Source organism: Pholis gunnellus (assembly GCF_910591455.1).
Source record: "Pholis gunnellus genome assembly, chromosome: 23".
NCBI lineage: Eukaryota > Metazoa > Chordata > Actinopteri > Perciformes > Pholidae > Pholis > Pholis gunnellus.
This window is the reverse complement of record NC_136550.1, coordinates 15,512,423-15,524,635: the sequence shown is the minus strand read 5'-3', so window position 1 is coordinate 15,524,635 and position 12,213 is coordinate 15,512,423. Positions and strand designations below refer to the sequence as shown.

Below are 12,213 nucleotides of genomic sequence, written 5' to 3'. Positions count from 1 at the left end.
AACAGCAAGCAGAAATCAAACGATGCAAACAGGTGCAAGTGTGAACGCAGAATTATACATTATAAATTAAGTTCTGTTTAGCAGCTTGTAAATGTCACCAATGCTAACTTAAAAATTAGGAACTGCAAATACATCACACCACCAATGGCAACAGCTTTTTCACCTATTGATGACACAGCAAATCCTCACATTGTTAATTTTTTGTTATTTCCTTGAAAGTGTAGGCACTCATGCACACAAAAGCACTCATCAGCCTCATTAAAGTTAAGTGCCGATTTCCGTAGTTTATCTTCTGAGTCTTGACTGCAGCACCACAGCAACAAGTCTGGCCTGGCTAGAAAAAAAGCAAGTGCAGCACTCTGCTCATGCTCAACACCAACCCCTTACCCTTCCCAGGAAGTCATCATCATCGTAATACCCTGCCTGGTCTCTGGAAGGCAGCTCCTCACACAACGGGAGGTTGCCGTCTGTTTGACACTCCCGTGAACCCTCCGAATCACATGCAAATTCACTGAGACTTTCACTGCTAGAAGAGAAGCGCTTGTAATCTTCCACTTGGAGGAAAGGGTTCAGGAAGGCACCATCAGAGCTACTCCCAGGCATTGGGGACGGGGGTTCAGAAATATGATAGTTAATCTCATGTTCCAGTTTCACTTCTTCTGGTTCAGAGAAGTCATAGAAGGCTTGTCTGCACTCAAAGAACTCCACATCTGAGTCAGAGTGCTGTGGAGATTCCAATCTTTTACTGAGTTCCCTTGGTACGACCTTTGGATCCTCTGATTCAAATTCAGAAACTGTTTTCTCAAATTCTGAGAGGACTCTGTTAAAGGCTGGTACAAATTCCATGTCTTTAGAACTGGCAGACTCTCCCTTGGTGGTGGCATCAGTCACAATCTGAGCTGAAATTGAGTCACTGGACACTGGAGACACTGGACTCAAATCATTCAAAGAGGCTTGGCTGCATTGAGAAACTCTCAGTGTTTGGTGTCCTGAAAATACGGCTTCATAATCTGGTGGTACCAAAAACCGAGTTGACATGGGTGAAAAAATCTCACTGGGCTGTGCTTTGTTATGGGAGAACTCCCACTCTGGGTGCCCTTGTGATAAGCCCAACTTTAAACATGATGTATTCTCAGATGCAGGTAGAATTGGAGTAACAGTTCTGTGGGTTGTGTATGAGTTTGGGTCATACACCTCAATGTCTGTTTGAAACTGTGTTTCCTCTGGTGTCTGAGCAGGAGCCTGCAAGGGAATATGATCTAAATAAGTTTAAAAAAATAAATAATCTGTGTACATGTTAGTATGCACCATTAAAATGACCTCAACATTTCACCAGGTTAGCATCACTGTGCAATGATTATTTTCCATACAGCCAATATCTCATTTAAGTTTAGGACACTATTGTGAAGCCATGGCATGCTACTTTAAAAGGAGATCAGACAAATAAATAAGAACTGAAGGACATTTCGTACAAATTCCAGACGCATTTGATGCAACTGCACACCATTTTGTTATTAGTTCATTAAAGCTTTATCCAAGTGACATGTTAATGAATTTGTCCAAAACAAAAGGGAGTATTTGCTTGCTTGTCATGCTCTCAGTCTTACCCTTTGTGAGACTGTCTTCTTCTTTAATTCTCCAGAACTGATGTGTAGGATCTTTGTCTCCTTTCTTTTTGCATCTTGAACTGGTGATGGTTTCACAAGAAAGTCTTTCTGGAAGTCTTCCTCACAAACCGTGGTTTGTAAAGTTGAGATACTTTCAGCTTCATATCTACGCTGCATCCTTTCGAATGACAACACTTCTGATTGCAGTCCTGTCATTTTTTGACAGTTAGGATTGAGATTTGTCTCACTAGTTTGAATTAATAATGATGACTCCGCCAATGGCCCTTTGTTAGGTAATAATGAAGACTGACCAGGTAATAAAGGTAATAAATAAGATGTCACATGACTCAAAAGTTCAGTACCTTCACAACAAAAACCTAATTCCTCCTCTGACTCCGCAGTTTGAGGGCTCAGTGGCCTTGGGCTATCATCAATCCAACAATCAATAGGTAGAGCAACAAACTCAGAGTCTGAAGACAGAGACACAGGTGAAGATGATCTATCAACATGGGTAGCGTCCATAAAATAAGAAGACAATATTCTCATAAAATCAGGTACTGGTGAGTCAGGCAATAGGTGACTGAACTCATTGACAGATGAAATAGATTCACGTGAAGATGGTCTGTCATTGTCTCTTGGTGACGTGACCATAAGCTCGCACTCTGAATCTGAACCAATTGATTCAGGTGATGATGACCTATGTGTAGGCTTGTACTCCAATGATACTGTAAACTGAGGGATGGGAGAGTCTGGAGAAAGTGACCTGTTCTCATTGAACTCAGGCATTGATTCTGGAGATGATGCTCTTTTGTCAGCCATGGACAACCAGGATCCAAGCAACATTGGTCTGTATTCAGGCAGTGACTGAGACAACAAAGCCCTTCCTCTCTCATTCTCATACTCTGACAGTGCACATACTGGAGATGATGGCCTGCATTCTGCAAACTGAGATTCCAAATTTCCGAATGCCACATAATCTATATCTGATGGTAAATTTTCAGGCGAACATGATGCTGATCTCAGAAATAATACACATTCTGGCATTGCTATTGTAAATTCAGGTAAGGGGGAATCTGGAGAGAGTGGTCTAAACTCACTGACTGATGTTACAGATTCTGGTGATGATGCTCTTGATTCTATCACCATGACTGAACTGGGGGATATGGGTCTAAAGTCTATCAAGGATTCTGGTGAATAGCATAGATCATCATCCTCTGTGTGAGATACTGGTACTACCACCCAACCACCATCAGACTCAGTTTGTGCCTCAGGGACAGGTATTTCAAATGTATACTTAGCCTGTCTGTATGGAGCTGCCCCTGACAACACAATGTGTTCAATCACTGGTAGAGATGACTCTGAAACAGGTCCATCAGATATGACTTGTACACTTGAAGTGCAAAGATAGCCATCATCAGCTTTGGCTGTTGAAGTAAATTTATAGGTTTCCTCTAAAGGTGTTTTTTTGACATCATGCTGATTTTTATCTTTTACTTTAGTATCTTCATCATCGTCTTGAACACTCCTCTCATGTTCTTTTGTATTTGCAATTAATTGCATAAATACTGTTTTACTGCTGAAAGTTTCTCCCTTGTACTGAGGATCATGTACTTGAGAAATTAGCTTCCACAGCTCTGCATCATGAATTAGATTATATTCAGCTAAAATGACTGCTGATTCCTCAGGTAAGGTATGTGCCATTGTTGTTGATAAAACAGTGCTATTGATGGTTGCTTCATTGGCAGTTGGAACTTTTAATTCAGGTATTGATGATTTGGTTGGCAAGAGTAATTCTTCCTTCTCTGATTCAAAAGACTTTTGTGATGACCTGTCATCTGCACCAAACAGGTCTAAAGATTGTGACAAATCATCTGAACTTGAAAATTCAGTGGGTGATATATCTCTCACAGTCATATTTTCTACAAATGTCTTTGTAAAATCAGGTATTGGCGATTCAGATGGCAGGGATTTACATTCATCATCTGATCTCTCTGAATGAGGTGATAGTGGTCTCATGTCAGTGACTTCTGTGTCGTATGAAGTCAAAGTATAGTCTACGTCTGACAATATTGAATCTCGGAAAAAATGCCTGGTGTGTGTTACTTCTGCTGTAGTCTTGAGAACATTTTGTGTAAACCAAGGAAGGGGTGAATCTGGAGACAACTTCTTGTGTTCATCAAGTGATTGAGTAGATTCTGGAGACACTGATCGTATATTTCCAAGTAACGTCAATGCCACACAAGACAAGTGTTTGTATTCTGGTATGGCTTCAACCGATTGTGGCCTCTCTTGTATTTCTGATCCTACTGATTTGGGAGAATTTGGTCTATCATCTACACCATAAGTCAAAGATGTTAAAAACTCACTCAAAGCATACTCAATATCTGATTCAGAGGATTCAGGGGAGGGTGATCTATAGCCAGCAATCCCAATAACACGGTCAGGCACTACTGGCCTGTATTCAGGTATGGGTGAGTCTGGTGGCAGAGCCTGGTATTCATCTCCAGATGCCCCTGAGCCAGGTGAAGAGGGTCTGATGTCATAAAAGAATGGTTCAATGCTTAAAACAATGTATTCCACATCTGAACAGGTTGACTCAGGGGATAATGACTTATGTCCATAAATATGTGATATGGCAGACTCTTGTAGTGCCTGTGTAAATTCTGGAATGGGTGAGTCTGGCGAAAGAGGTCTAAATTCATCGTTGGATGCCCTTGAACCAGGGGATGTGGCTCTATCCTCAAAAAGCCAAGGGATACTCAAATCTGTTTCTAAATCCTCATCTGAATATACTGATTCAAGTGAAGTGGCTCTATATCTTACTCCCAACACAGTGGGTACACTCATGGTGTACTGGGGTAGGGGAGAGTCAGGAGACAAACATCTAAGATCAGAGTCAGACACCCCTGATTGACAGGATTCTGCTCTGTTCTCAAAATCAAACATCTGTGAAATCAAAGAACAATATTCGAGTTCTGAAGACTCTGATTCAGGTGACCATGACCTGTAAGCATTGAACTCAGGATCAGTCTCTAGCAAAGCCTGACTGAAGTCAGGTACAGGGGAATCAGGTGAAAGTCTTCTGTATTTACTCAGAGATGCCAAGGACTCAGGAGAAGATCGATCTTCCAGGACAATTGGGAAAGATGACTCAATTTCCTCATCAAAGTCGGACAACACTGATTCAGGTGAACAAGACCTTAACTCCATATGTGATATGGCAGACTCTTGTAGTGCCTGTGTAAATTCTGGAGTGGGTGAGTCTGGCGAAAGAGGTCTAAATTCATCGTTGGATGCCCTTGAACCAGGGGATGTGGCTCTATCCTCAAAAAGCCAAGGGATACTCAAATCTGTTTCTAAATCCTCATCTGAATATACTGATTCAAGTGAAGTGGCTCTATATCTTACTCCCAACACAGTGGGTACACTCATGGTGTACTGGGGTAGGGGAGAGTCAGGAGACAAACATCTAAGATCAGAGTCAGACACCCCTGATTGACAGGATTCTGCTCTGTTCTCAAAATCAAACATCTGTGAAATCAAAGGACAATATTCGAGTTCTGAAGACTCTGATTCAGGTGACCATGACCTGTAAGCATTGAACTCAGGATCAGTCTCTAGCAAAGCCTGACTGAAGTCAGGTACAGGGGAATCAGGTGAAAGTCTTCTGTATTTACTCAGAGATGCCAAGGACTCAGGAGAAGATCGATCTTCCAGGACAATTGGGAAAGATGACTCAATTTCCTCATCAAAGTCGGACAACACTGATTCAGGTGAACAAGACCTTAACTCCATATGTGATATGGCAGACTCTTGTAGTGCCTGTGTAAATTCTGGAGTGGGTGAGTCTGGCGAAAGAGGTCTAAATTCATCGTTGGATGCCCTTGAACCAGGGGATGTGGCTCTATCCTCAAAAAGCCAAGGGATACTCAAATCTGTTTCTAAATCCTCATCTGAATATACTGATTCAAGTGAAGTGGCTCTATATCTTACTCCCAACACAGTGGGTACACTCATGGTGTACTGGGGTAGGGGAGAGTCAGGAGACAAACATCTAAGATCAGAGTCAGACACCCCTGATTGACAGGATTCTGCTCTGTTCTCAAAATCAAACATCTGTGAAATCAAAGGACAATATTTGAGTTCTGAAGACTCTGATTCAGGTGACCATGACCTGTAAGCATTGAACTCAGGATCAGTCTCTAGCAAAGCCTGACTGAAGTCAGGTACAGGGGAATCAGGTGAAAGTCTTCTGTATTTACTCAGAGATGCCAAGGACTCAGGAGAAGATCGATCTTCCAGGACAATTGGGAAAGATGACTCAATTTCCTCATCAAAGTCGGACATCACTGATTCAGGTGAACAAGACCTTAACTCCATATGTGATATGGCAGACTCTTGTAGTGCCTGTGTAAATTCTGGAATGGGTGAGTCTGGCGAAAGAGGTCTAAATTCATCGTTGGATGCCCTTGAACCAGGGGATGTGGCTCTATCCTCAAAAAGCCAAGGGATACTCAAATCTGTTTCTAAATCCTCATCTGAATATACTGATTCAAGTGAAGTGGCTCTAAATCTTACTCCCAACACAGTGGGTACACTCATGGTGTACTGGGGTAGGGGAGAGTCAGGAGACAAACATCTAAGATCAGAGTCAGACACCCCTGATTGACAGGATTCTGCTCTGTTCTCAAAATCAAACATCTGTGAAATCAAAGAACAATATTCGAGTTCTGAAGACTCTGATTCAGGTGACCATGACCTGTAAGCATTGAACTCAGGATCAGTCTCTAGCAAAGCCTGACTGAAGTCAGGTACAGGGGAATCAGGTGAAAGTCTTCTGTATTTACTCAGAGATGCCAAGGACTCAGGAGAAGATCGATCTTCCAGGACAATTGGGAAAGATGACTCAATTTCCTCATCAAAGTCGGACAACACTGATTCAGGTGAACAAGACCTTAACTCCATATGTGATATGGCAGACTCTTGTAGTGCCTGTGTAAATTCTGGAATGGGTGAGTCTGGCGAAAGAGGTCTAAATTCATCGTTGGATGCCCTTGAACCAGGGGATGTGGCTCTATCCTCAAAAAGCCAAGGGATACTCAAATCTGTTTCTAAATCCTCATCTGAATATACTGATTCAAGTGAAGTGGCTCTATATCTTACTCCCAACACAGTGGGTACACTCATGGTGTACTGGGGTAGGGGAGAGTCAGGAGACAAACATCTAAGTTCAGAGTCAGACTCTGGAGACTCTGGTCTATCTTCAGTACCAGGTGGGGAATTAGATAAAGGTCCATACTCAACATCAGTATCTGATTCAGGGGATGCTGACCTAAACCCACCAAACAACGGAAAACATTTGACTCTTTCCATGAATTGAGGTACAGGTGAATCCGGAGACAGGGCCCGTCGCTCTTCTGATTTAGGAGATGATGACCTTGACTCAGTAATTAAAGCAGCATCAAATTGCTCAAGGTCTGTATCTGACATAGGTTTGGAAGACGGTGCCCTGGTATTTTCCACTGGAGATTCAAAAAGCGAGAAAGAAGGTTGGGGAATCAGTGAATCTGGACACAAAGGTCTATAGTCATCTACAGAGTTTCCTGTCTCCTGCAAATCAGGCCTCAGAACACTCAGTAACGTCAGGCCCTTGGGGGAGGGAGATCTATATTCTGCCCCAAGACCAAGTGACATTGCCCTACCTGTCTCTCCTGTATGTGAATCAAGGGGAACGCATTCGTTACTTGTCTCCTCATATTCAAACACTCTACTTACAAAGGCTTCTCCTACATAATGGGGGTCATGTAGTTGACATATCAGCTGGTTTGGTCTAATTGTTGCACCAGTCTTTTCCGATTGCTTTTCTACAAGCATGGAAACAGCTGATTCAGTTATCAGTGCCCCAGGTGATAAAGACCTGTAGTCTGACACTGGGCTCTCTTCCTTCTCAATCTTGGTTTGCAATGCTTGTAGAACATCTGTATCAGAGGAATCTGCAATGTCCAATTTCCCACCACCCTCTAACTCTCCCTCTTTCACACCGGAATCCTCCAGGACATACTCAATTCTTGTTCCAGCATACTCAAATACACCGGTTTTACTGCAAAAAGTCTCCCCAACAAAGTGAGGATCATGTATTTGAGAAATAAGCTTCCAAAGTTCAGCATCATAAACAAGTCTATATACTGGTACCCTTATTGCTTTAAGAGGTACAATTTGACTACTACCACCCAATGGTTTCCCTGTGGTCTCCAATACTTGTGATTCCGGTGAGTCAGATCTCTGCTCGCAAATACTTATGTCAATACTTGATTGTGTATATTCTACTTCAGAAACCACAGACTCAGGAGAGGATGATCTATGACCAATGACTGGAACTGATTCAGTCAGACCCGTTTTGAATTCTGGTATTGGCGAGTCACCTCTATAGTCATCTCCAGAAACTGAATCAGGTGAGGATGGTCTAATTTCAGGGCACAGTTGTGACAGATACATAGGCCCATACTCTAAATTTGAACCAACTAAAAAAGGTGACGAGGATATTGCCATTGTGGCCCCAGCAATAAATTCTGGTAAACCCTGTCCAAACACAGGAATGGGTGACTCAGGTGATAGTGCCCTGTATATGTTAACAGATGTTACTGAATCAGGAGATGCTGGTCTGTCCTCGATAAGAAATGAAATGTTTAAATCAGTCTCCAGATCCAGATCTGACCATACTGACTCTGTTGACACTGATCTGTGATAAACTTGGGATGATCCAGAGAAAGAGGAAAAGTACATAGGTATAGGGGAATCTGGCATTAAAGCTTGCTGACTATCCACAGATCTCCCTGATTGGGAGGAATCTGGTCTAAGTGTATCCAGCGCCAACAGCGATTGCGGTGTCATGGGTCTATATTGTGCTCCAGAATCAAATGAAAGTGATCTTTGGTAATTTTGGGATTGCAAACCAGCAGCTTTATATTCAGCTGTTGCATCTAACCTTGTCTGATAAGACTCTGTTCTTGTTTCAGCAAACTGAAGCACTCCTGGTTTATTCATGAAGGTTTCTCCTACATACTGTGGGTCAAGCATTTGAGCGATGAGCTTCCGCAGTTCTGCACCATATGCTAAATTGTACACTGGCACTGGATATTCATTTAAGGATAAAGGTATATGATGCTGAGGTGTAGAAACTGATTCTTGTTGAAACTGCTGATCTTCAGGGGAATTTTGAGTCAATGCCAATGAGAATGGTAGATCATCAGATGCAGTTTCTGGAGTTTTAACAGAACCTTGTGGGGGTATATATGTAACCATAAACTCAGGTGATTCTTTTTGATATTTTGTATCATTCTGCAGAGGTTCATTATCAGTTTTGACTGATTTCTTAGATTTTTTCTTTCTAGCAGACTTTGTCTTTCCAGTTAAAGGATTGTACATTTCCTGCTTTGAATTTCCCTCATCAAACAACTCATGAGATAATTCTTCTGTAATTTTAGTTGACAAAACTTCAACTCCCGCTGGTGGCGTGAAAATGATTTGGTCAGACTGATTGCCTTCAGGTACAACTGTTTGTATCTTGGGACCTTCATTTTCATTATGTTTCATAGGATTGTCCTCAGATTTTGACAAAATATTGATTGAACATTTTTCTTGAGTTTTGAATTTTTCTAGATCAACGGTAATGCTTGTTTTTGTTTGAAACTGATTTTCAGCACATGCCTCTTCCACAACAATTGCAGGTTGTGCCAGTTCAAGTGTCATGTCTTCCTCAAGAGGTAGGCCAGTTACAAGATTAGACCCATAATCACTTACAGAACTACTTAAACAAGGAGATAAAGCCCTATTCTCAAAAGATGATAGCAATGGCATGGCCTTATACACTGTATCTGACAAAACAGAGTCTGGTGATAATAAATGATCATTTATAGTAACAGCATGATGCAAAGTAAATTGTGGTATGGGACAATCTGGGGAGAGACACTCATTGAATGTCTCTGATTCAAGAGAGGATGCTCTAATGTCTAAAATTGCTGACTGTGGAGTCATTGGTCTGTTGCCAGGCACTGACTCTGGTGAAAGTGGTCTTCCCTCAATATCAGACATAGATAAGATGACCCAATCATCATCATCCTTAGATACTGTTTTCACTGGTGTTGGTGTTTTTTTCTGTGTATCAGATACCAATGGTTCAGTATATTTTCTTCTATGATCAGCTATCTCTACACATTCAATTGATTCAGGGGAGGGTGACCTATGACTAACAACAGGTAAAACAGATTCAGATTCATCTCCAGCGGCTGCAGCAGGTGATAAAGCTCTATCTTCATGATTAACTAAGACTGGAGACATGGAGTCATATTCTATATCGGGGCACACCGATTCAGGTGAAATGGATTTCTCTCCTACCATTACAATAACTGAGTCAGGCCATTTGCGACTGAATCCAGGTATGGGTGAATCAGGTGACAATGCTTTATATTCATTTAGAGATCCTTCAGATTCTGGGGATGATGGCCTCTTTTCAAAAGGGTTTGATAAAAAATGTGTTGTTTTAAATTCCAAATCTGATGACACCAACTCAGGTGATGATGAGCTGCATTGACAAGTGGTAAAAGAATCTGAGACTTGTCTAAATTCCGGACTGGGGGAATCCGGTGGAAGCCAACAATGTGCATTGATACTGCCACTAGATTCAGGAGATGATGGTCTCATTTCATGGAAATAAGGAGACAAAGTCACATGTTCAGAGGATGTAAAGAAACACGGCATTGTTTCCAAAATGGCTGACTCAGGTGACGCTATGTCAAAAGTTAATGATTGAGGTGAGATGGTTCTCTCACCACTACAATCGCTGCCTGGTGATACTTGCCTTCCAAATGGTCTTTTGTTTGAAACCATTGGTGTCAAAGGCCTTTCCTCTGCTTCTGATGTTAAGTGCAAATAAGTATTTGGTGCACTCAGTAATGGTTGCACTGGGGCAGAAGCCCCAACATCATCACTTTCCCATGGAAAAATAGGCGGCGGTAGGGGAGACAAAGGCCTAAACTGAGGTATTGGAGAATTGTGTGCAAGAACATTCAGCTCATTTAGTGACGATGCTGATTCAGGTGATGTGGCCCTACTCTCTGTCAGTAATATTTCTGCATCAGTCACACATTCAGGTGAAGATGATCTATCATAAACTAAGCTATAAAGTTCACAAATGGTCTCACATGTGGATTCTGGTAAACAGGATCTGGATGATTTGATCTCAGGTGTAGACTCTACAGACACCACAAACTCATTTTCATTCCGTCTGAATGACAGTGTTTTCTCAAAGCTGTATTCTGTTCCTGGTATACCTGGCATAGAATTATCTACTGAATGAACATCTAGCTGTTCAGAATTTGAGTCATGTGACACCTGAATGAAGCCAGTTGAGCTTAAGAGCTCTGGTTTTTGAGACATTAAACCTGGAGTGGTACAACTGACATCAGAGGGACCTGCTAATGCCTGAGTGGCAGTGTCGATTTGATTCATGCCATTATGGGATTTGACATTAAGATCGCTTGAAATTGAGACATGGGAAACATCAATCTCAATCAAAGAGTTAGAAACATTTTCATCAATATTTATGTGTCTAGCAGCTCCATCAACCTCATCTTTCCTGACTCCAGCCTGATTTGCGTCTTCAGAGGATGTATCCATAGGCACCTCGGACAAATCCTCATTATCTGAATCCATCAACTCAAAATCATATCCATACAAGACTTTATAGAGTCGATTTGAAACTTCATCCATGTGTTTTCTGGCCATTTGTTTGGTCAGCATGGATTCTGTCATAGCATTAGTGGAACCAGAAGGAGGCGTAGAAGTAGGCTGAGTAGGCAGTTCTTCACTTGTAGGTTGTTTTGTTAAGCAAATCTTTTCAGGGACCTCATCGGTTTCCGTAAGCTCCATAGACAGTTTCCTGAAGTCTTGCTCAGCTTGATCACACTCAATCAAGCTATCCCCAAAGTCGGACATAGACAATGGTCGACTCTTGCATACACCTGTCCGAGAACTATTAGATGACTCTCGCCATGGTGACAAATAATCAGCATTGTATTCAGAATTGGTGGTTTGTAGACACTCCAAGCTCCACTCTTCTCCCCCCTCTGCCCCCCCATATCCAGCACCCTCCTCGTCATCACATGGTTCAATAGTGGGGTAAGGCGGTGGGATAATCTGGGCGCCTAACATGGGTCCCCCTTTGAACACAGGGTCTATCACATGGGATCGGAGGTTGTAGGGAGAGGTGAGGTACAATGTGAAGAAAGGACTTACTTGTTTAAAACTGCCTGTGTGTACCGTGTCTGTCAATTCCTCATATACTCTATTTGATGAGCTGTGAAAAAAAATGCATATTCAGACACAGGATAGCTGATGAATTGATAAATAAAAGCTGATAAGTCTTACATCTTCTCAGTATTCTTTGTCATAATGTATAAATACATATTCCACCAAATACCAACTTAAATCACATAAAGTCCAATTGAATCTAAAAAGTCGTCTAAACTGACCAATGTTGACATTTGCATGTAGGTTTTTGAGCTGCAGTATGTGTTACATTGGATTAACTAATTAGCTATTGCTTGCA

The 12,213-nt window shown here is 41.8% G+C and overlaps 1 protein-coding gene across 1 annotated transcript in view; it reads right to left on the bottom strand.

Annotated features, from left to right (window-relative positions):
* ank2b (ankyrin 2b, neuronal) overlaps nt 1–12,213 on the bottom strand; it is a 76,166-nt gene that overhangs the window by 7,202 nt on the left and 56,751 nt on the right. Inside the window, exons 41-42 of the mRNA XM_079184361.1 lie at nt 1,608–11,961; nt 388–1,242 (exon numbers count right to left, since the gene is read on the bottom strand). Coding sequence (XP_079040487.1) covers nt 388–1,242; nt 1,608–11,961 — 11,209 coding nt within the window. The remainder of the gene's footprint in view (nt 1–387; nt 1,243–1,607; nt 11,962–12,213) is intronic.